Raw genomic sequence first — 25894 nt, 5'->3', positions numbered from 1 at the left:
ACTCGTATCAGATTCTACAATGAATTTGTTGCTGACTTAGCCCTGTTTTAACCATAGGATACCAAAAATCCCTCAGACAAATAACTGTGCCCAGTAGTTGGAAGGAAACATATACCACACCCATCTACGAGAAGGGTTATCAGAAGTGATCCACAAACTAAACTTCCATGAAATATCCTTGACATCCATTTGTTGTAGCATCTTGAACCATCTTCTGAACTAAAACATAATGAGGAGTCTCGAACAGAATGACCACCTCCATGACAGCCAGCATGGATTGCGAAAACATCAATCATGTCAAGCCCAGATAGCACTTTTGCCACATGACATCCTGAAAACTATGGGCCAAGGCAGTCAAGTAGATGCAGTGTTTCTTGAAATGTAAAAGGCATTTGACACAATAATGCACACATGCTTTTTACCAAAAGTGCAATCACAGGGGTATCAAGTGAGATATAAGAGTGGATTGAGGATTTCTCAGTGGGGAGGATGCTACATGTTACCTTGTCTGGAGACTTATTGAAAGATGTAGAAGTACTTCAGATGTGCTCCAGGAAAGTGTGTTTGGACCTTTGCTGTTCATAATTGTATATTGATGACATTGCAGAAAATATTAATAGTAACCTCAGACTTTTCACTGTTGATGCAGTTCTCTATAATAAATTACTGTTTGAAAAAAGCAGCAAAAGTATTCAGTCAGATCTTGATATCATTTCAGAGTGATGTAAAGTAAAGATTGGTAACTTACTTTAAATGTTAATGTAAAATTGTGCACTTCACAATATGAAAAAATATAGGATACAATGATTACATTATCAATGAGTCACAGTTGGAATTAGTACACTCGTACAAAAACCTGGGTGTAACACCTTGTAGGGATATGAAGTGGAATGATCACAAAGGCTCATTTGTAAATAAAGTCGGTGGCGCACTTCGGTTCATTGATGGAACACTGAGGAAATGCAGTCGGTCTACAAAGGGGATCACTGACAAATCACTTATCCCACCAATCTGGAATATTGTTTCAGTGTGTGGGACCTGTACCAAATAGGGCTAACAGGGATATTGAACATATAGAGGAGGTAAAGTCATTCTTCCCTCACTGCATATGTTAATGGAATGGGAAGAAGCCCTAATAACTGGTACAGTTGGACATACCCACTATCATGCACTTCACTGTGGTTTCCAGAGTTTGAATGTAGATGATGTAGAACTGTTAACACGCTGTCGTGGTACCTTTCACCTGTGCTATGACTTGTAGCATTGAAATGGTGAGTGTGTCAGTTCGTTTTACGGAATTGGCACAGTAAAATAGTCTGACATGACAGAATGGCAGAAAGGAGCTATCATGTTTGTATGTGCTCATGACAACATTGTGAATGAAGCTGCCTGATTTGTGTTCTTAGCTTGAACTGTTTAACACATCTACAAGGAATAGTGTACCACATACAGCCAAATAACATAATGTGGTTATAGAAATATCCTGACTGACAGGAACTGGTTTAAACCAGACAACAGTTGCTGCTGACAGTGATCAAAAATCCATCTCAACCAGTTTCCAAGCAAATATTCAAAAGGGGACTGCATGCAATGGACATTTGCCATTAGGAACCTTGCAGAAGGCCATTGTTGAAATTGATACACACTGCAGCATGTCTTCTGTCAACTAAACACAGAAAGCAGACAGTAAATGACAGGAAGTGTGTAATAGGTAGATTAAGATATTACTAAGAATAATCTTCAGCACTCTCCCGCTTATATCTACTTTGTTCCTTCGTATAGTTGCCCCAACATTGAAATAATTTTTTCTTTTATAAGATACATGTTAAAGGACACATTAACAGCATATACATCATACATTAATGATGTAGGTTCCACCTGTAGTTCCACATTGAAAGGGTCATTTTCCAAACAACTGAAACATCAGGTGTACAAGGAGGCTGTATCATTCCAGAATGTGATGACAATAGCATTTCCAAACCAAGAAGAAGCAAATTATGTTTACTTCGATAAGCGACCTGCCGCACCTCGCACATGTAATGCAATGTACCTATGACAGGATGATGTCCGGCATAGTCGTTATAAATTATATACACAAACCTTCCTTGTGGATCAGTCTATCTATCTATTAGTGAAAATGGTAACGAAATCCCTGCAGTAGTTTTTTGTAAACCATCGTCCCCAGTTTTGTAAATGTCTTGTCGCTACTGCTGGGGAGGCAGAGTTGCCACTGTTGTACAGTAGACAGTTTGTGAGTTTGTCAAATAGCTTCTGGTGCAGTACACCGCTAAGACAATTTCTCCCTTCCACTATTACACAGCTGTGCCCCAGAGTCAGGTAACAGAATAGGAGAACGGAGCTTCTACAATGCTCCAACAAATTAGTAACAGTCACACAAATGAGTTAGAAGGTTTACTTATCCTTGTGGCCTGTTGAATAATGAAATCTGCAACACTGCTTGTAACATAACACAAAAAAGACCCTCAATGTCTAAGTGCAAATAATCATAGGTAAACTTCACAGTACATAGCAAATGCAATTTACAGCTACTGTCTGCTCACTTCTAAGAGTTCACTAAATGATGTTCCCTGTCAGTCAGCCCTGGACAGCAATCTGTAAACAAGTGGGCAAGAGCTGCTCTTCTGTCTTGCGAGTAGGCTTCTGTCCATTGTTATCTAGTCATTGGTGGATTGTACTTGGCCGGCAGCTGGCCAAGGCGAAGTCGATATCTTCATCCTCAGTGCTGCCAATGGCACTTGCAAACGTGACGAGTCTCTGTCGCCCTGACACCAGCTTGTATCTTTGTGCCTGTGGTGCTTTTACCCTGGCTGTGTCTTGTTCAGACAACACAGCATAGTTTCTGAGATTAACCTTTGTAAGCAGGCAGAAAAATGCAGCAGAAGACTAAATTTATGATATTTAGTGATACTTTGTGTTTGTAATCAGACAGATTAAACTAGATAGACTTTGATAAGTATAACTTAGACAAATAAGTGGCAATAATACATAGTCTGTACTCGGTACTCGTTTCATGATGCTGACTTTTTGTGACTGACTTTCTGAACATTAATGAATGACAACACTACAGTCTATTTGGACTTCATGTAATCAAAGGCACATATTGACTAAAGATATACATTTAACTGCATTCCATTATAACTCATCACAGATTGACTATGGCTTTGTGCCCAGCACCAATTGAAAGAGATGTGCAATTCTTTTCCCCCTTTTTTTTGTTGTTGTGGTTTTTTTACAGAATAATAAAATACAAAGTTGTTCCATCATAAATAAAAAGTAAAGAAAAGAATTCATATACACAAAGGTCAAAAAGTCACAGTATACCTCCTAATATTGTCAGACCTTTTGCCAGGCATAGTGCAGCAACATAATATGACAGGGACTCAATAAGTCATTGAAAGTTCCTTGCAGAAATTTTGAGCCATGCTTCTTCTGTATCTGTCCATTGTTGTGAAATTGTTGCCAGTGCAGAATGTTGTACATGAACTGACCTCTTATGTTCCACAAATGTTAGATGGGAATAATGTCGGGCGATTTGGGTGTCCATATCATTCACTAAAATTGTCCAGAATGTTCTTCAAAACAATTGTGAGTAATTGTGGCCTGGTGACATGGCGCATTGGCATCCTCAAAAATTCCATTGTTGAATGGCTGCAAAAGGGTCGCAAAGTAGCCAGTCATAACAATTTCCAGTCAATAATCAGTTCAGTTGGACCAGAGGATCTAGTCCATTTCATCCCATGTAAACACAGCCCACACCATTATGGAGGCACTGCCAGCCTGCACAGTGCCTTTTTGATAACTTAGATCCATGGCTGCATGGGGTCTGCACCACACTCGAACCATACCATCAGCTCTTACCAACTGATATTGAAACTCGTCTGACCAGATCATGGTTTCAGAGTCATCTAGAGTCCAATTGATGTGGTCATGAACCCACTGGACATGAATGCAGGAGAGGCACTGCAGGCAACGCCGTGCTGTTAGCAAAGGCACTCGCATTGATTGTCTACTGTGATAGCCTGTTAACATCAAATTTTGTGGCACTATCCAAGTGGATATGTTTGTTGTATGTCTCACATTGATTTCTGTTGTTATTTCATGCAGTATTTCTTGTCTGTAAGCACTGACAACTCGGCGCCAACACCATTGCTCGTGGACATTAAGTGAAGACAGTTGGCCACTGTGTTGTCCATGGTGAGAGGTAATGGTTAAAATTTGCTATTCCCAGCACACTCTTGACATTGTGGATTTCAGAATATTGAATTCCTTAACGATTTCCGAAACGGAATGTTCTGCGTGTTTAGCTCCAACTACCGTTCCACATTCAAAGTCTGTTGTTCACATTGTGTTGCCATAGTCACATTTGAAACATTTTCACATGACTCACCTGAGTACAAATGACAGCTCAACCCATGCTCTGCTGTTTTATACCTCATGTATGCAATTCTACCACCATCTGTAATGTGGATTTCGCTATCCCGTGACTTTTGTCACCTCAGTATACATATAAGGCAGTGAAATTATTATTTTGATTAACAGTTGCATAAATATCTTCAAAATTATGTAAATGGTAAACTCGGTTTCATGTAAGGATATTTTGGCTGTACACCTGTATTCCTGGGAAAGCCTGCTAAGATTTTTCTAAAAAAATTTAATTTCATGATTAAGATATTTCATTAACTAAAATGTTGTTCTAGTAAAAAATATATCTTTTTGGAAACAGGAAAATTAAGACTATGGGACAACAGCATTGAATTTTTAAAAGGAATACATTTTGAGATTGATATTGTGAAAACTGACTGTTCAGAATAAAGATAGCTTTGTAATTATAAAGTTTTCAGGAAAAATGAGATCTTATTTAGAAGCACAAGACTAGCGACTTTCAAATAATGTCCTAAAATAGAGGCTTATTAACTGTGTTGAATTTTGAAGAGCATATAGTTTTAGTGAATAGTTGACTTTGAATATTTCATTAAGGAAAATGGTGCTATATAAATTACTCAGACTGTAATTATTGGCTGCCTCTAAATTATACACTGAATAATGTTTTGGAAATGATTTAGAGATTATATACAAATGGTATATTTATTGCATTCAGGAAATAGCAGAAAATAGTATATTTATTGGGAGTGCATTATAACAAGTGGATCTATTCCACCTTGCTACACTTCAGTGTGCTGATAAGCTTAAGGATTTGTCAGTGAATTCTAGTAAGAATTTAGAAATCTGGTTGTGAAATGAAATTAATACATTTATCTTTCATTGCAGTCTCTTTTAAAAGAAATTTCCAGCATCATATGGTCTGGGGTCAGTTACTCTTTCATTATTTTTCTAGTAATTATCTTTAGTGTATCATAGTTAATGTACTTGGCTATTCATTATAATGTTATCTGCATGCTGTTTCAGATGTACACTTGTAGCATTAATATATTTATTCATAACCTACCTCTCTCTCTCTCTCTCACACACACACACACACACACACACACACACTCACACGTGCTGTGTTGCTTCCTTGAAGAGTTCTGTTTAAAGATAGCTATACATATAACTTCACATATGTTCTGATAGTGTAATCAGAGAATTTTCATTGCAATTATAGTATTAATTGCCTTCTTCCACTTAAATGGAAGAACTGTTTCCTCCAGAATCAAGTGCAGAAATCCTTAGTAATAAGAATAAAATCGAAGTCTGGCTGATGAGTTCAAAATATGTAACATGTTGTGTTTTTGTTATTTACTTTTGTAAATGAACTTCCAAATCTATTAAATGTCAGTTTCAAAGCTGTAATTATTACTCTCATATAGGTGGTAAATGCACAAGTCCAGGATCGTACTACTTCCAGACAAAACTGCTAGTTTATTTTGGTCCATTTTGTGAATAAAACTGTCTAAATCATTTAATAAACATCTTTATTTATAACATAATTTCAGCTACTGCTATCACCCAGATCACAACTTAAAACTTGTAAAACAAGGGTCAGTGTCAGTATCAAAAACACATACGACTAATTGGGATGTCTGAGTCAACACCTCAGTTTTTGTTTTTATGCACGTCAGAAGTATGCCAAATATATACAATGAAATATAAACATGAGAACATAACAATCATAGTTATGTATACATATATTTAAAAAAATTAACAAGAGAAAGGAATTGACCAAATCTACATGCAGATAACATTTCTCCAGAACTGAGCTACACTTAGGGTATTGTCACTGCCAGACAATAAATCTTGTTCTGGGCATAAGAGTGGGCAGAGATGACATTGGCACATATGGCTGACTGTTCTTGGTCACACTTGCACTTGATGTCCTCTTATCTGAAGCCCCACGAGTTGAGCAGTGGCTTAGCCCTGTCGACACTAGTTTTTATTCAGTTTAGGGACCTCCAAACACCCCAGTTCTCATTGTAACCAGCCAGAAATGTCCACACGTGTCCATACAGTCTTGGTGCTTGGGTTTCCACAATGAAAGTCTTTCCTTATCTCAAGGTACTTCCAAAGGCTTTGATGTCTAGAGGAAACTTCCCCTTGATTTCTGCCTAGGCTGAGACTGTTGAAGGCCAAACAGTTGGCGAGCTTCAATGTTCTCAACCTTCAGTTGCATTTGACAATCAGCAGCTTCACAGTGAATGCTTGCAGGTGCAATGTCAGCAAGACAGTGTATCTTTTAGACAGGGGTGGGTTTCAGGCACCCGGTGATTAACCTGCAAACTTGGATCAAGGAAGGGCCCACAGTCTTGAAATGGGTTGTCCTTTACCACACAGGGATGCATATTTTGCACCAAAGTTGCAAAACAGCCAATGCAGTGGTTCTAACATCTTGTGGTTTTGCACCCCAGGATGTTATTGCTGGCCCTGAATTTAGGCATAGGTTTTATTGGTGTGAAATATGAAACCACAATATTATACAAAAATGTTTCTATGTATACTTTGCCTTCTATAATAGCATATTATATTGGATTTATATGATCTGATGATGCCAAAAATATTTAACAAGTAACTGCACAAACATAAGGCAAGAAAATGGCAATTCTTAGAAGTTGAGAAATAAATCTAGATGGCTTTCTATAATTTATCATATTGTTAAAGTTCAGGGATTGAAGTCACATAGGAATTACCATTGTACATATGTGCCAATTTTCTATGGCACAAGTAACAATCATTTGTGTATGTGCGTGGGCACGAATGCACTGTTGTCATTGTCATTAAAGGAGCATTCGGAAGTTCTTCAAGAACAGACCCTGTTAATGATAGACTTTGAATTGTTCCACAGCCATGGTCAGCTCCGCAGAACATATGGTGCTGTAGGTTGTTGGTTTTTTTGTTTTTTTGTTTTTTTTTTTTTTTTTTTGCTGTTGTTGTTGTTGTTGTTGTTGTTGTTGTTGTTGTTTACAAAGTATATGACCTTAGTCTATGTCCTGTTTTTGATATTTTGATATCTACAATTTAACAGGGCTGTATTTTGTGTTCGTGAATTTTGTATTATGTAGACTCTTCTACTAGAGAGAGCTTAAAACCTCTGTAATGCAGAGTTTAGTTTGATTTTTTTTCCCCATAAATATAAAGCATCTTTTTCAAAATTGCTTTTGGTGTGATCAGTTTTACCAGTTTTCATTTACTTTTGACCTCATACAACTGATATTAATTTGTTTCGCATATGTAGACAAGGAAGCAGAGGTAATAAACCAACAACACTGCACTCTGTTAAAACAGATGTAATTATAAAGTGAATTTTTTAGACTTATTGAAATGAATAATACGCTTCCTAAATAATTTGGAGTGAGATTTGATGTACTTTCAGAGACTGGCTCATAAAAATGCTTTTGTAAGAGAGCGATCATGCAATTATTTTAGCTTTTACTTTGTAATATTGTATTCACATTTTAGCACTTCTAAGGACAGACTGTTTACAGTTTCAAATTTTGTGTGCACTTAAGTTTCCTTTATAAAAGTTTGTTAAATTATGTGTAAGAAAACTGATATTTGTTTCTTTATATTAATAAGTATGTGGTTACTATTTATTTAGTAATGTAGCATTGTGCCTAATAAAATTCACGTGATAACTAGTTTGCAGAGTTTGTCATAATTTGAACAATCTGGTGGAAACTTTGAGTAAATAAGTTTCCTCTGAAGAGCTTACTGGAATCTTGCCAAGTAAGAGTACGATGGAGTTTTCATATCAGAAATTTTGATGAAACCACGTCTCACTATTAATCCACACAGAGATGGTTTAACAATTAGATAAGGACATTTGATGTACCCTCAGTCTTAGAAAGCTTCACCTGTCTGTGTTGAAGAAACAGAAGTTGGTAGGTGTGACCAACAGGAGGGAACAGAAAGAGATATTTGTACCAAAGTAAATAGCAGAAGAGGCCAAATACAGCTAGGGAACTATGGGAGTAACCACTCCACTAGCAAATGAAATGATAGGTTCCTTAAGCTGTGTTGGGGCATGGGTCCTTGTTAACTATGATGGAATCCCACTGTAATATCTGATGGGGGACACTCCCCCCCGCCCCCCGTCTTAGTAAAGACTAAAACTTTAAAGACCTAATTAAAATAGTCAGATAATAGAAAAACTTAACCATTCAAAATATTAAGGCAACTTTATCAAATAAGTCAAACAATGAAAGATAATAAATGGGTTGGTTTTAATTATTTATGCAGAATTTTTCAGTGATCTTTGGTAAAAAAAAAAAAAAAAAATTGCATAGAAATGCTGCCCAAATTTTATAATGTAATTACATTCAATCTTTGCTACATGGTAGTGACAATGGGGCTATAAAGATAAAAGATGAACAAGGAATTACAAAAAGGTACGGCCAAACTTTCAGGAAACATTCCTCACACACAAAGAAAGAAAATATGTTATGTGGACATGTGTCCAGAAATGCTTACTTTCCATGTTAGAGCTCATTTTATTACTTCTCTTCAAATCACATTAATCATGGACTGGAAACACACAGCAACAGAAGTCACCAGCGTGACTTCAAACACTTTGTTACAGGAAATGTTCAAAATGTCCTCCGTTAGCAAGAATACATGCATCCACCCTCAGTCGCATGGAATCCCTGATGCGCTGATGCAGCCCTGGAGAATGGCTTATTGTATCACAGCCGTCCACAAAACGAGCATGAAGAGTCTCTACATTTGGTACCGGGGTTGCATAGACAAGAGCTTTCAAAGGCTCCCATAAATGAAAGTCAAGAGGGTTGAGGTCAGGAGAGCGTGGAGGCCATGGAATTGGTCTGCTTCTACCAATCCATCGGTCACCGAATCTGTTGTTGAGAAGCGTACGAACACTTCGGCTGAAATGTGCAGGGGCTCCATCGCGCATGAACCACATGTTGTCGTACTTGTGAAGGCACATGTTCTAGCAGCACAGGTAGAGTATCCCGTATGAAATCATAACGTGCTCCATGGACGAAACTAAAATGAGCTCTAACATGGAAATTAAGCGTTTCCGGACACATGTCCACATAACATCTTTTCTTTATTTGTGTGTGAGGAATGTTTCCTGAAAGTTTGGCTGTACCTTTTTGTAACACTCTGTGTATATATATTTGAAGAGTGCATTAACTTGTTCAGTTTTACAAACAGACTGCATGAAGCTCTGAAATTGTATTTTAATTTAATTATCAAATTTTAAAAGTTGCCACTGTGTGTTTTTCAGTTGTCTAGTGTTCTCTAAATTGAGAAAGGGCTGAACTTTTTTTTTTTAGTGAGTAAATACTGTTCTGTTATAAATTATCTTCATACCTCTTAGCACAAAGATTGTAGACATTGTCATCACTCATGTTTTTTCTGGGTGTGATATAAATAATACGAAAGGTATTCTGGGTTGTTTACATTCTTTTAACAACTCATTACTATGATCTAATTTTACAGTTTAAAATTTTATAGCAATAATTTGGGCTCAAAGAGCAATAAATGAATATGCTCAGTGCGCAATCTTTAAGCAAACTTGCTCGTTCTCCTTCCTAATCTGAAAAAGATTGCGATTGTTATCTAAAGAAAGTAGAGAATATTTCTTAATGTCCATGTACATTAGCATGCAAATCATAAACTTGTATGTGACTACCAGTACTGCTAAACGTATTCCTGCACAGGTTTTCACATTAGAAGATATGCTGCACTGTCAGTTTCATAAACTTTTGTGATTCTTAATGTGTCAAATATTTAATTTCTGAATGTGTAATATTGCTTCCTGCCTTCAGTAATGAGAAAATAAGTGTTTGTAATGGCCTAATGTGTAATGTTCCAACAAATATCTTAATACTTGTTAATTTCCTGATATATTAAGTTTTGAACATGGTTGAAAATATTTGGTTGTGTATTTACATGCCATTTTATTATTTCAGCTTCAGGTGAAAAGTTTAGCAGTGGAATGGCAGTGTTAAATCTTCTGGTCAGACCTGTCACAGCCATTGCTTTGTACCGTCTTCATGGGGATAGGTCAGGAAATACAAATGCATTCCCTGGAATTGGTGGTATATTTGGTAATCATTAATTACTAGTCCCTGACATAATTTTGAAATTTAGTTAATTGATATGAAATTTCTGCACAAGCTATATGTGGTTTTGGAAGCTTCTTATGCATTTTTCTGCTTTCGCATTTCTGTTAATGCAACACACCTATATAATTTGTTCTATCTACAAATTTCTATGGTGTGCTGAATGATGAAGTAGCACTGCTCCTACAATCACAGATTATTACACTACTGGACATTAAAATTGCTACACCAAGAAGAAATGCAGATGATAAATGGGTATTCATTGGACGAATATATTATATTAGAACTGACATGTGATTACATTTTCACGGAATTTGGGTGCATAGATCTTCAGAAATCAGTACCCAGAACAACCACCTCTGGCCGTAATAACGGCCTTGATACGCTGGGCATTGAGTCAAAAAGAGCTTGGATGGCATGGACAGGTACAGCTGCCCATGCAGCTTCAACACGATACCACAATTCATCAAGAGTAGTGACTGGCGTATTGTGACGAGCCAGTTGCTCGGCCACCATTGACCAGACGTTTTCAATTGGTGAGAGATCTGGAGAATGTGCTGCCCAGGGCAGCAGTCGAACATTTTCTGTATCCAGAAAGGCCCGTACAGGACCTGCAACATGCGGTCATGCATTATCCTGCTGAAAGGGAGGGTTTCGCAGGGATCGAATGAAGCTTAGAGCCACGAGTCATAACTCATCTGAAATGTAACATCCACTGTTCAAAGTGCCGTCAATGCAAACAAGAGGTGACAGAGACAGGTAACCAATGGCACCCCATACCTTTACGCCAGGTGATACGCCAGTATGGCGATGATGAATACATGCTTCAAATGTGCGTTCCCCGCGATGTCGCCAAACACAAATGCGACCATCATGATTCTGTAAACAGAACCTAGATTCATCCGAAAAAATGACATTTTTGCCATTCGTGCACCCAGGTTCGGCGTTGAGTACACTATCTCAGGTGCTCCTGTCTGTGATGCAGTGTCAAGGGTAACCGCAGCCATGGTCTCAGAGCTGATAGTCCATGCTGCTGCAAACATCGTCGAACTGTTCATGCAGATGTTGTTGTCTTCCAAACATCCCCATCTATTGACTCAGGGATCGAGACGTGGCTGCACGATCCGTTACAGCCATGCGGATAAGATGCCTGTCATCTCGACTGCTAGTGATACGAGGCCATTGGGATCCAGCACGATGTTCTGTATTACCCTCATGAACCCACCGATTCCATATTCTGCTAACAGTCAGTGGATCTCGACCAATGCGAGCAGCAATGTTGCGATACGATAAACCGCAATCGCGATAGGCTACAATGTGACCGTGTTGGTTGTGTATTTATATGCCATTGTATTATTTCAGCTTCAGGTGAAAAGTTTAGCAGTGGAATGGCTGCGTTAAATCTTCTGGTCAGACCTGTCACAGCCATTACTTCGTACCGTCTTCATTGGGATAGGTCAGGAAATGCAAATGCGTTTCCTGGAATTGGTGGAAACGTAATGGTACACATTTCCCCTCCTTACACAAGGCATCACGACAACGTTTCACCAGGCAACGCTGGTCAACTGCTGTTTGTGTATGAGAAATTGGTTGGAAACTTTCCTCATGTCAGCACGTTGTAGGCGTCGCCACCAGTGCCACCCTTGTGTGAATCCTCTGAAAAGCTAATCATTTGCATATCACAGCATCTTCTCCCTGTCAGTTAAATTTCACATCTGTAGCACGTCATCTTTGTGGTGTAGCAATTTTAATGGCCAGTATTGTAAATTTTAAACTGTTTAGTCTGCATTAAAACAATTAGTATTACTCTTCCACCCGCACTGCATTGGACCTAGTTAGGCAATGTTGCAAGTCATAAGGTTTAGCACCAAAAAAAAGTGCAAGGAAAATAAAAAGTGGGTGTAAGACTGTTATTTACGTAGTGTTTTCTATCCTTTGACACATTGAGTTCTTTTAATATTTTATGGATTACGATACAGATCATCAAAATAGGCAAGATTTCTTGTTTGTTAATGGTACTGTTGTCATATTGTAATTTCACAAATTTTAAGAATGGGTGTGAAAGTCTGGATCTTGAGTGTTCACATGCCTAAAGTGATGAAATACTTTAAATAGGTGGTGCCCCACAGGTTTTACGTACTGACAGAAAAGCACATTGTACCACAGTCAGTTGCTGTGAAAAGCTTCTGTCTTAGGTACCAGAGCTATCACAAGTAAAAACAACCCCAGGAAGTTTTACATCCACAGTACTTGTGTGGATACACGTGTGATGTTCAGCCAAACACTAATAACATTATGGGAGCTGTTGCCACCAGAGTGACTTGCGCACAGTGCAAGTTGGTTTTTATTCTCTGGAGCAGACCCAGTTGGTAGTTGCTTCATGCCTTGGATTTTATTATTTGTTTTTGGTTGTAGTACTTTGCATTTCTTTTGACAATGCATGCCTAAGATTGGTAATAAAGTTTAGAGAAATCCTGACGTGTGGTAATTATTTGGATACAACATATGAGTGGTGATCATGCAACCAACCAGAGATACACAAATGGGCATACAGAGCTAAGCAATACTGTTGGGTGAAGGGGCAACACATGTGTGCGCACACAGAGAGAGTTAGCAGCTATCAGAGAAGATGGGTTGCAGTTGGCAGTTGAGGAACAGGAGAATTCTGCAGTGAGCCGAAGTCCAGCAGTTAGCAGCAGATGTGCAGAAACAAATGAATCCCAAACAAAGGTGCAGACATCACAATTAACACTGAACAAACTGGAACTTTGGTTTACAATGCTTGAGCTGTCATTTGAACGGAATGAGATAAGATGAATGCATGAAGTTTGCAGTGTCAGTAAAAGCACCAGACACCTGGGCAGCTGCCATAGGTGCAGATATCATACTTAAGCCATTGGTAAAACAGCAGTATACATGTTCGGAAATATTGTTGATCAGCAGAATGTGTAAACCACTAGGTAAAAATATACAACAGGTACTGAAGATAGAACACACTCTCCAAATATTGGTAGTACTTACAAGGAATCATTGCAGAAGCAGTTACCATATGCTATACTGAGACACATGTGGCTAGCATAGTTGCAAGGTGCAGTGAGAGCAGCAGTAGTGTCTGGTGATAAAGACGATGTTTAGATGCTGATAACACTGGCAGACCAAATTTATGCAAAATTGGACAGTACACATAGAGCAAGCAGGACAATGGTGAGATGGTTGCGCACAGCAAGAGACTGCAGCAATACGGAAGGGCCAGCATGTGGATATTACTAAACAAATGCACAAGCTTAACAACTATATGGTGCACTACAGAGGCAAGTGTCAGTAGTATTGCAAAACTAGAAAAACTTACCTGGCCAAGAAACAATTAAGACCTGCCCAAAACAGCCAACAGGAACAGATTTGTTGGTGTCACCAGTGGTTTGGCAACAGAGCAACAAGATGCACGAAACCTTGTGCACACTCATATGACAGCAGTCAGCAGTAGGTATGGCAGGCCACGAAAAGAACACTGCTGTTTGCTTGTTTATATTCATAAGTATGTGATTACTATTCCTTTATTAATGTAGCATTGTGCCTAATAAAATTCACATAACTAGTTTGCTGAGTTTGTCATAGTTTGAACAATCTGGCGAAAACTTTGAGTAAATAAGTTTCCTCTGAAGAGGTTACTGGAATCTCAGCAGGTAAGATTATGATGGATAAAATGTGAAATTGAGATATTAAGGGTGCCAGCAGAGTTACTGATCGACCTTTGTGCTAGCAGAGGTCATAGTGGTTGCCAATTTCCTGTGTCAGATAGGAATAGAGGTACACATCAGCACCACACAAATTGAAAGAGGAGAATTCATCACAGGTATGCTAAGACAGAAAACAAGTTGGACCATGACACACACACACACACACACACACACACACACACACACACACACACAAAGGTTAGCCCCAGACCATTTCATAGTATCAAAGGCAGAATTCGAGTGTTTTTGTAAGGTGAGCATGCTATGTAGATCTGATAGCGCCCCTCCCCCCCCCTCCCCCTCCCCCGGTGTAGCCACTGCACATGGTACAAAAAGATGGCAACTGGAAGCTCTATGTGACTACCGGGTGTTAAACACCGGTACAGTGCCTGACCACTACCTGATACTCATCATCAAGGATTTCACCAGAGTTCTGGCAGGAGCGACAGTAATTAGCGTAATTGACTGCAAGAAAAGCATACTATTAGATACAAGTAACTGAGAAGGATATAGCAAAGACAGCAGTAACAAAACCCTTTGGTTTGTTTAAGTATGTGCAAATGTCATTCAGCTTGAAGAACACAGCACAGACACAACATGGCAGTGGTTTATTAATGAGCTGCTAAAGGGACTGCAAAGTTGTTTTGTATATTTGGACAATATATTGGTGTTCTCAAAGTCAGAGGAGTTGCATGAAGAGCACCTCAGGGCCATTTTTGAGAACATCAATAAATATGGAATGGTAATCAGTAAGGCAAAGTGCATGTTCTGGCAACAGCAGGTGACATTCGTTGGTGACAAACGGTCAGCAGCCGGGATGTGCCCCTTGAAGGATAAAATAGCCATAATTGAAGAGATACTTTGATCAACTGATTACCACCAACTTGGAAGGTTTTTAGGAACACGAAACTGCAATCGACATCTGCCAAGGGTGACCAGGGTGCAGGTGCTGTTAGCAGGATTAATGGTAAAGAACATGAGTGGCCAGCAGTCACTGCATTAGACACCAGAAATGCAGAAGGCATTTGATCAAGTGAAGGCAAACCTAAAAAGATAGTTCTGTTGGTTCACCCAGGACCACAAGTGCCGTTAGCTATAGTGTATGCATGAATTTAGTTACAGTTGCTGCTTGTAATATACAGAGTGTTCCATTTATCTGATAACCGCCTGCCTGGGATACTGCAGGCCAGCCATGCCTGAAGGCCATACACACATAAATACCTTGTCGAGCAGTGAAATGGGCATCACAAGTGTAACAGGGAAGTTTGCGAATGCAACCATGGCAAGAGCGAATTATTCAATTCCGTAACAAATGTTTGTTTATGATACATTTGTGTGTAGAGTGTCCGCTCATACTGTTTGGAGATTGTTTGAACAGAAGTTTCGAGGTGTTAGAGTTCAGAGTTGTGATGGAGTTCAAATTAGTGAATAAATTTTGTGAAGCGAGAAGTGTTAAAGACTAGAAGCATAAAAGATGACGTATAGTGCTCACAGAAGCTCATTGCAGTGACACTGCATACCTGAAAAGTCTTAGACATCTTTTGCAGCAAACACAAATATTGTGCACCTCTACAAAGAGGTGCTAAGCTGCTTGGTCTAAGGCCCTATGAAGTATTAGTAGTACAATAACTTCGACCTGGTGATCCTGCACACAGGGTTAAGTGTTGCGAATGGGTTTTTTAAACAAGTGCGTGAAGGTGAAATGGATCCTTACCTCATTCTGTTTCCAGATGAGGCTTGGTTCCAATTACACAGGTATGTTAATTCCCAAAACTGTCAACATTGGAGTGCAGGTAGACCTGTTGTGCTTCATGAGGAACCATTTCATGATCAAAAAATAGGGATGTGATGGGCAGTTAGTTATGACAGAATAATAGGCCCAATTCATTTTGATGACACAGTTACAAGTGAAAGATGTGTAAAAAACATTTTGTGGCCATTTTTTAATGAACTGAGTGAAAGAGAATGAAGCTTCACATTTCTTCAACAGGATTTAGCAAGGATTCATATGATCAATGTTTCTTTGCATGCAATTAATGATGTGTTCAATGAAAGAATGATTAGTAACAATATCTGGACCACTAGAAGTCCCGATTTAACTCCATGTGATTATTTGTGGGGTGCACTGAAGGACGAAGTGTACACAACAAATCCTCACACGACAGAGGAACTCGAGGATAATATCCATGAATCAATTAATTCAGTATCTTGGACAGAATTACATCATGTGATAATTTCTTGAGTAGATGTCAGAAATGTGTGGAAAATAATGGCAGGTAATTGCATGACATTGGCGAGTACAAAATTTATTTGCTTAAATTTTAAATGTATTCATGTCGTACCGCAGCAGTAGATGGGCGACACCCCATCTTATAGCCAGGCAACGGAGCTCTCGTTGCCCAGTATCTATTGCACTGCATAGACGGTCACCAGATAAATGGAACACCCTGTATAATATCGAAAAATGTAAATGAGCATATTTAGTATCTAATATGCCGATACAGCATAATGTTATTTGTCAAACTTCAAAATACAAATGAAAAAAATTTTCTCAAATCGGACATTTGCAATTTTTGTTTCCATTGTTAAATATTAGCAATATTAATTAGTTCTGCAATGACAGACTGAATAATTTATCAGTATATTAATAATATGCCATCCGGCGACACCACAGTGGTGCCGTGCGCGAAACAGCAGTCAACAGCCAGTGACACAACAGTGGTGTCGTGTACATAGTATCGCACAGTGGCTGGCGACAACACAGTGGTGTCGTGAGCATAGTATCGCACAGTGGCAAGCGACAGCACTTCAGTATCTTTTGCATTCTGTTGGTGTTTTATTTAGGTAACAATAAGTTATACAAGTCAACAAGTATGTGCCCTTTCATCATGGCAGATGAGAGACGATAAGATTATTTACGATGAATGCGCGGACGCCTTGTCTGACGTTTCAGACGACTTGGCCGAGTGGGAACAAGACACTGAATATCAAAAAAATGAAAGTGAAGCAGAATTGTCGGAAGGTAGTAAAATACGTTCAAGAAGAATTTGGCGAATGCTACAGTTGCCAACTGATTTGGATGAATCAGAAGACGACGACAGTGCACAATGGTCAGATTTTGATTTACCGGGGACCAGTAATAAATTTGAAAGATCTCCCAGTCCAAACATATTTCCCAAAGATACAGAGTGCCGAGGATATCATGAATTGTATATTGGGAATGATCTATTTAAATATATTAGCAACAAAACCAACAAGTACTATAGTCAGAATTGCAATAGAAGGAAACTGTATTTTAAAAAATGGCGAATTTGTCGACATTATGGGACCCGAACTTCGAAAATGGTTTAGGCTTGCTGTCCTTATGGGAATTGTAAAAAAAAACATAAAGGGTCACTGATTATTAGTCAACGAATCCATTGATAGCCACACCGATATTTCACAAAACAATGTCCCACAACTGATTCAGACAAATATTATTATTTTTACATTTTTCTGACAACAACAATTAACCGGATAATGCCAACCAGCTTTTCGAAGTGCAATTCGCAATTGATTGTTTTCTGAAAAGTTGAGAGAGACTTTTAATTCAAGTCAAAACATCTCAATTGATGAAGGAATGATACTGTGGCGTGGACGGTTAAATTTTAAAGTTTACAATCCATTGAAAATTACGTAATATGGCATACTCATTCAGGTGCTGTGAGATTAGAGTGTGGGATACGTTTCCTCATTCAAGATATATAGCGGTGCATGATAGCCTTTAGCAAAAACGGTGATGGAACTATTGACACCTTCTTATGGAAAGTGGCATGACCTCTACATGGATAATTATTATAACAGTGTATAACTTGCAGAGAAGTTACTGGAAAAGAAAATTAGGGTTTTTGGAACGATACAGCAAAATATAGGATTTTTGGAAAAATTAAAGCACGCAAAAGTCAACGTGTTTGAATCTTGTCATCAATGGAATGGTGAAGTACTCGCACAGGTATGGAGAGCTTCGAAAACCAAAACAATACAAATGATCTCTACAATACATAATGCCACTTCGACTGACACTCAAAGAAAATGTAGAAAAACCGATTACACAATTAAAAAAAGCTGAAGTGTATTAGACTACAACAAATACATGAAAGGAGTGGATCAGACAGACCAATATTTGAGTTATTACCCTATATACAGAAAAATTATAAAATGGTCAAAAAAGGTTTGCATGTACCTCTTTAATTGCACATTATTTAATGTGTCTCATACATGGCAATATTTCGGTACAGACCACTAGAGTGATTTCACAATTTTTTATTGGAGGTGTGTGATTCGTGGATAAAAGACCGTGTACCTGCTTCTGAGCAAAACTTGAGGGTTGCCACTACATTGCATACGTCTCCTCATGATCTGGTTGACAGACTTTCTGGTCACGTAAAGCAACACCAGCTAATACTTATTTCCGAAACAAATAAACGAAAATGAAGGAACTGCCATGTATGTAGCAAAAACAAAAAATGGAGAACAAAAAACTTAATGTGCAAGTCTTGTGGAGTTGCGTTACATCTTGGAGAATTTTTGCTGCATACCTTACGAAAGAGTAGTACTAAGTACCAAAGACAATACAAATAAACAAATATATGAAACAGATTTTGTATTTATTTATGTATGTATATCTTTGAAATTTTATGAGAATGGGGAAACAGGGTTGTGACCTTAGGAGAACTAACAACAAGATTAGGAAAACTTAACAATGTATAACCTCCCAATAATGTTAAGAATGGCTGGCGACAAGCCAAGTAATCTGAACTAGCACTGCCGGTGCCAAGCGAATACATTTGTAAGAGACGTGTGGACAGCAAAGTGTTAACAGTTAAAATCTGAAGGTGGTACTCACAATAAAGATGATTGGTCACTCCTTATATTATGGAGTGTGTTGTAGTTATGCTAATGGAGGAACACCCCTCTAATTACTGTCAGAATGTGACGTGACATAGTCTTCTTCGACACTGCTCGAACTCTCACTGCTCCTTCCCAGTTGCATAATTAAATTTTTTATGCATTCTTCCACAGTGCCTTCATTTTTGGCTGCCTCTCTGATGACACTTGTGAACAGTACAATTTTTGTCCATGTCTTATTTGTACTTGATTAATATCTGCTACAAAAAGATTTCAACTTCATACATCATGAATTTTGTATTGTATGTAGGCAAATAATTTTTTATTTGCAGCCATACCCCTTTAACGGATTTGAAGTGACAATGGTATGGAGGAAGCCAAACAATTTCGTGCTCGTGCCTTTTGGCACTCTCATCAACTACATATGTAAGGAATTGTGGTACTTTTATGCCATAATCTTGAGTAATTCTGCCTCCTTCATAGATTCTTTCAAATCCACTTTTCGTCATTTCAGCCACTGAATAATATCTTCTTTTTTTTGTTGCCAAAGTTGGTGTCCTATTGTGAACAACGGAATGATAAGGGGTTATTGCCCATGACGATAACAGATGGACTTGTCAGATTCGTCATAAGCAACATTTCGAACCACTTTTGAAAAACCACTGTTCTTCTCTTCATGGTAATAATTGGTCTTTTTTTAACAAAACATAAACAAGCAGTTTGGCACAGAACTGTTCGATGTACCTGCATATAAAACAATAATGTGCCCTCCTTTTCCAACAGGCATTGCCTTGGTCCCCTGTGGCGTTCCATCACTCCAGCCCCTACATAATGAATATCTGGCATTAACCCACGTTTCATCTATCCACACTATATTTTCAACCGTGATCTTGTGCAGAAATATACACTGCCATGCCATTATATCATCTGTCCTTTCCATCAATATTTTGGGTCCATTAAACACTGAATAGCTGAAGCCTGTCTTTTTTAGCACTGTATGTAATGAAAATTTGCAACCTTGGAAAGATCATCTTTGTGAAGTGACACAGGTAGAGTGGAATGTTTGCTTCTCTTATAATAACCATATGTATGAGGACGAATAGCGTCTTTCTGAAAATCGTCCAAAGCTGTCAATGGCTACGTCCTCAGCTGCTTCTTTGCTGGTATGTGCAGCCTTGTTGTGCCACTCTCACCACTGTCTATACTGTAGTGTTCTTTCCCTGTTGTTACAAAATCTTGCTTATTTTCAATGCTGCTGCAGTTCTCTTAACAACCTGAGCAGCAGGAAATAAGGCTTACGGTTTTCCTTTTCTTTTTCAAAGTAGTCCCTCGCCGAATACACAAATTTGTGGGCTGGGACTTACATTCATGGGACCTGTCCAACCATTCAGATTTAGGATTCTCTTAGCTTCTCTAAGATGCTTAAAGTAAAAGCCAAGAGGAGCCCTAAGTAAGGAAGTGACCACTTTCATTGCATACCTTTCCAATTTTGAACTTGTGCTTAGTTTCCAATTATCTCATTATTTACAGGGGCATTAAACCTTAATCTTCCTTTATGTGCCACAAATGGACAGTGCAACAAAATTCTTATTTGTATGGGGAGCAACCTCTCAAAATATTTGACCTGGTGTATCATGAAATTAAAATTGCATTCACCCATTATTGTGTCAGTCTTCCAGTTGGAGGCTTTCAATTACACCTATCTCATCAGAAATAAAAATATCAATCAAGTGTAATCCTGTAGGTATTTCATGAGGTTAAGCCTTATGCTCTGTGCAGATTAATAGCCAGCTGCCCAACTCAGCTTCCCACTCATGTCATTTCTGTTGTCTTCTGGAAGGTTCCAGACTCTGCTGCCTCATTTGTATAAATGGGACACTGTGACAACCCGAGTAGTTTTAGTTCTGACAACAGTGGCAGACACAGCTGTTGAAAGCTGAAGTATTTCATTTGAAATTTTAAAACAGAATATTTCATTCAAAATTACATTATGACTGTCTTCTTAAGTGTCAGTAACATCATTATTGCCTGAATACTGTCAAAATATGCATAAGTAGCATGATGAATGTGACATCTACACCAGGAAAATTAAAAATTCTTAAGGTAACTTACACTGATTTACGGTAACTAATAAGAAGCTGTTGCATACATCTGCATCATAAAAAAAAATTACCAATATGTTAAATGTAAACAGGATGTGAAAATTAGTAGCATGTTAAGTGTAAACAAGTCTGTTTTTATGTTGGAAACATCTGTTTCTGACTTACTCCTGGGGAAAAAATGGTGTAGTATTCCTTCTGCTAACTACAAGATTATATGATAGCAGAACAAACACTGAAAAATATCTGGGATTATGTGTACGGAACAATTTGAAGTAGAATGATCATATAAAATGAGTTTTTGGTAAGGCAGGTGCCAGGTTGAGATTCATTGGGAGAGTCCTTAGAAAATGTAGTCCATCAACAAAGGAGATGACTTACAAAACACTTGTCCGACCTATACTTGAGTATTGCTCATCAGTGTGGGATCCATACCAGGTCGGGTTGACAGAGGAGATAGAGAAGATCCAAAGAAGAGCGGTGCGTTTCATCACAGGGTTATTTGGTAAGCGTGATAGCATTATGGAGATGTTTAGCAAACTCAAGTGGCAGACTCTGCAAGAGAGGCGCTCTGCATCGCAGTGTAGCTTGCTGTCCAGGTTTCGAGAGGGTGCGTTTCTGGATGAGGTATCAAATATATTGCTTCCCCCTACTTATACCTCCTGGGGAGATCACGAATGTAAAATTAGAGAGATTAGAGCGCGCACGGGGGCTTTCCGGCAGTCATTCTTCCCGCGAACCATATGCTACTGGAACAGGAAAGGGCGGTAATGACAGTGGCACATAAAGTGCCCTCCGCCATACACCGTTGGGTGGCTTGCTGAGTATAAATGCAGATGTAGATGTACAGATTATTAATTGAAGCTAATTGCAAACTGGTGTCTAATATGGATTTTGAAAGAGTTTGGAGGACAAGAAAAAAAGTTTGATAAGTTTTTTGTTGTGCAGTTGCCTGCAAAATGTTAAATACATACAGGTGTCGGGCTTTCATAGTGTTGTTATGCTGCTATTTGTTTCTAGATATTATAGAGTCCTGAAGACCATTGTAATTAATGCCTTATTCTATACTGTATGGTCACTGTGAAGTGTGTGGTGGTGTCTGTCTGATTGCACCATATATTAAAGGTTCTTTGAGTTCCATTCACTGACTGCTTGCTTGTACAATTGTGCAAGTTATTAGTCTAATTTTGCTGCTTCATTTCTGTCAGTGATATGTAGAGCATTGTAGCATATTCATACATAGTGCCCTGAAGGCTAGTTCCTGGAATTTCCTAAGAAAATGTTCATGAGATATTTGGTATTTTTCTTACTGTCTAATAGTTCAGGTTTACCAACAGCTCCTTTACTCTTACATGTCAATAATTTTGTGATCTTCAGGCAACCTTCATAGGTGCATGCTAAGCAGAACCCCCACTGACTTCAGGCCTATTCTAGCATGGGTCACTTCCCAGATTTTTAATTAGTGGAAAGATTCAACTCATAAATGTAAGGCTGTCATTTGATTTGCTTATAAATGAAACTATGAGTGAAAAAGAGAGAGAATAGCTGGCCAGTATTTACCCTCAGGAGGTAAGCTTCCAGCACTGTCAGCACTTATTTAAGTGAGAAACTGTTCCTAACTCTTGGAACTGTTCGTTCTTTCCTCAGGAGAGAGAAAAAGTGATGGGTTTGGGAGGGAGGAGTCGGTTCATTCCTACCCCAGGTTAAAAGGGACCAATGGTACAGGCTCGGGGGAGACTGATTTAATTTCACTTGAGTCTTACATAGCTTGTCTTTTAGGTTTAGCCAAGTTGGACTAGTTCTGTGAAAGTTTGTACGGTGGTTTACTAATATCGTAATATTTTCTTCTTGTGGAAGGTTGTCTGTGGTCAGTAACTGTTACTTGACTGGGTGGAGTCAACTATCTGAAAAATTATCATTGAACACTATGTACAAATTTGAAAATGGCTTCCCAACTTAAACTGTGCAGTAATGAAAACAAAATTAAGAGATGATTTGCTTCATCCAGTGTCACTCATTTGTCATGAGTCACAATGTGGATTCTCACAGAATTGTCGAAGTATCTGGCTCAGGCCTTCCACATGTATCAGAATCAGAGGCCTGCAGTCATCTCTCAGAACAAAACTGCAGAAGGTGAGCATATCAAAGCACAATGGCTAGTCTTGTCAACTGTACTATTTCATTGGAAGGAATGTAGTCTAGTCTCACAACTTGCATCATTAGTTCTGATGTGGACCACAATCTGTATTTGCCACCAATTTCTGCATAGTTTGCTCCAACAATGATTACCGGACCCACCCTTGCTTTTTTTGCTTTAAACTGACAGAGGGTGTTTGTAGCTTTCCAATAGGAGAAGTTTGTCACAGTTGTTAAAGTACACTGTCAGTTTGACAGCACTTCAAAATTGTTGGGAGGTAGTGACTGTTATTATGGCATTTCATGCATATCTTCCTGAAATTTTATTGTATCATCTCTGGATGCTCCTACTCCTTAAAGCAGTACCAGTACTAAAAATCACTTACCACATTCCAGAAAGATACAAACCCATAAACTTAGAAATTTTAGCACCCTCATCATTTTGCCCAAATGTGGATTATGAGGCACTTTTCCAGCCTTCACCTTGAGCTCTGGAAAAAAAAATCAAAACTACTGAAAAGCTTGCTCAGTCAAGGAAACGTCACCAACTTGACCTCATATTTTGAGGAGGAAAAAGCGCACTTGTAAGATATCAGCCCCAGGAATTGATCCCGAGTGAAAATTTGGGCCATAATTCTGAAAGTATGCAGTTATAAGCTTCTGAAAGTACCACTCTCAAACTTTTGCATACACTGGTTGTTGGTCACTCACTACACCACCACCACCACCACCACCACCACCACCACCTAATGCCAGAGTGCGAAATACAGTACAGCAGAGTGACAACCAGTGCTCTGTTTGTGAGATGTTGAAGATAAGAGGGAAGAGGAGGGGGTAGGTGCACAAATCTGCTCAACGAGTTTTAAAATCTTGTTTAAGAACACACATTATTCTACTTGAATAACAGTAAGTAATACGACTGTGTAATATCTCAACCTCACACCTATATATATTCAATATTATTTTAACAATATTCTCATACTGATCCACTGCAAAATTTTGTACAAGGTTGATTGATGGGGCTAATATCTTGCAGATGTGCTTTTTTTCTCCGTAAAATATGAGATAAAGTTAGAGATGTTTACTCGTGAGAGTTAATAATTTAAGTGCCAGTTGTACATTTTTCATATAATGTAACTGGGTGGCATCATAACCATAAGAGTTACTATGTTATACATAAGCGTGTACTCATGTTACAATATTTGTAAAATTTAAATCCTTTAACCTGGAATTTTCAGGTAACTCTGGCAGAACCAGGACAGTATATGAGGACATAGACAGTGGAACCCACCAAGCAGTCCCCAGCAATAATGCAGCAGGAACAAGCACCATTCCATCATTATACTCTGCTCAGGGCCCAGAGAAAATACCACCACCATATGGTGCCTGATGCAGTCTTTTTTTGTACATTACCATATGAATTTAAAAGTTCTAATTGTGTGGAGAGATGTTTGTCTCCAAATGGAGTAAAAAATATCCTAATTCAGCTGAAAATTTCATTAACTACTGAGAAATACTCACTGTACATTTTGTAGTGCAAATATTTTTAATAAACTGTGTTTATACATGTTATCAAATTTTTCTCTACTCCTATTTCTTCCCACAAGTGTCCAGTTGTCGCACTGTATATGGCTCTCACAACTAACTGCAAAGAGTATTTTGAACACACTAAAAATGTTAAGTTTCAGTGCAGTGATACAGTAGTTTGTGCACTGGGCTTGCATTTGGGAGAAATGAGTTTAAAAACTCTGTGTATTGCCATCCGTATTTAGGTTTTCAGTAGTTTGCCTGATAAATATGAATATTCCCAAATGGGAAGTACTGAGTATACAAATTAGACTGAAAGGCAATAATGCAGATTGTCTACAAGAAGCTTAAAATCATTGAGAAAATGTTATGCAGGTTGGAAGCATAGCACGGAAGTTAAAGGAACAAAGGTAAATGGTGCACTTCTTTTTCCCACCATTGTGGATTAAATGGAAATGTTAATTGCCAAATATGGTACATGCCACATGTTACTGCTTGGTAACCTATGGTGTGTGGGGGGGAAAAGACAAAAGAAACAGGAACTGCTGTAAGTGAAAGTTCAAGCTTTCTCCAAGACTACTCATGAAATATCATCAATTTGTGAAATGAATCTGGAGATTGTAAGGGAGAGAACATGCTGTACAGTAGACACAGACATAAAATTGTGGACTGAAAAACCAAAAGCACAAGCAGTTAAGTCTCTCCCAGGAGTACAGTACAATGGAAAATTAACTTAAATTAAATTCACACAGAACAATTGATATGATTATCAGCAAAGTTCATGAGTGGATGAGAGAACAAAATATCACTATATAGCTGAATGAGGAAAGAATTTATTCACAGGTAGCAATTTTTTTTAATAATCATTTAACAACAGTGTAGTTAACCACAGCCAAAAGGTACTAGACACCCATTCCTGAGTGAGGTTTAAATCCCTGTATGGCCAACCAAGTTCAGGTTTTATTTAAAA

At 38.4% G+C, this 25894-nt stretch overlaps 1 protein-coding gene across 5 annotated transcripts in view; it reads left to right on the top strand.

Annotated features, from left to right (window-relative positions):
• LOC126184705 (type-1 angiotensin II receptor-associated protein-like) overlaps nucleotides 1-24974 on the top strand; it is an 84246-nt gene extending 59272 nt beyond the window's left edge. For 2 of the 5 annotated variants that reach the window (XM_049927222.1, XM_049927221.1), the window contains exons 6-8: nucleotides 5290-5328; nucleotides 10386-10523; nucleotides 24636-24974. In XM_049927222.1, the coding sequence (XP_049783179.1) occupies nucleotides 5290-5328; nucleotides 10386-10523; nucleotides 24636-24787 (329 nt within the window). In that variant the 3' untranslated portion in view covers nucleotides 24788-24974. Of the gene's footprint in view, nucleotides 1-5289; nucleotides 5329-10385; nucleotides 10524-11900; nucleotides 12176-24635 lie in introns of those variants that run through there. The other 3 variants (XM_049927224.1, XM_049927223.1, XM_049927225.1) reach the window with 3 other exon arrangements.
• Nucleotides 24975-25894: the final 920 nt, after the last annotated feature.

This window comes from Schistocerca cancellata, chromosome 4 (assembly GCF_023864275.1).
Source record: "Schistocerca cancellata isolate TAMUIC-IGC-003103 chromosome 4, iqSchCanc2.1, whole genome shotgun sequence".
NCBI classification, from domain to species: Eukaryota; Metazoa; Arthropoda; class Insecta; order Orthoptera; family Acrididae; genus Schistocerca; species Schistocerca cancellata.
Note: the sequence above shows the minus strand (reverse complement) of the source record. Positions and strands in the feature narration are given on the sequence as shown.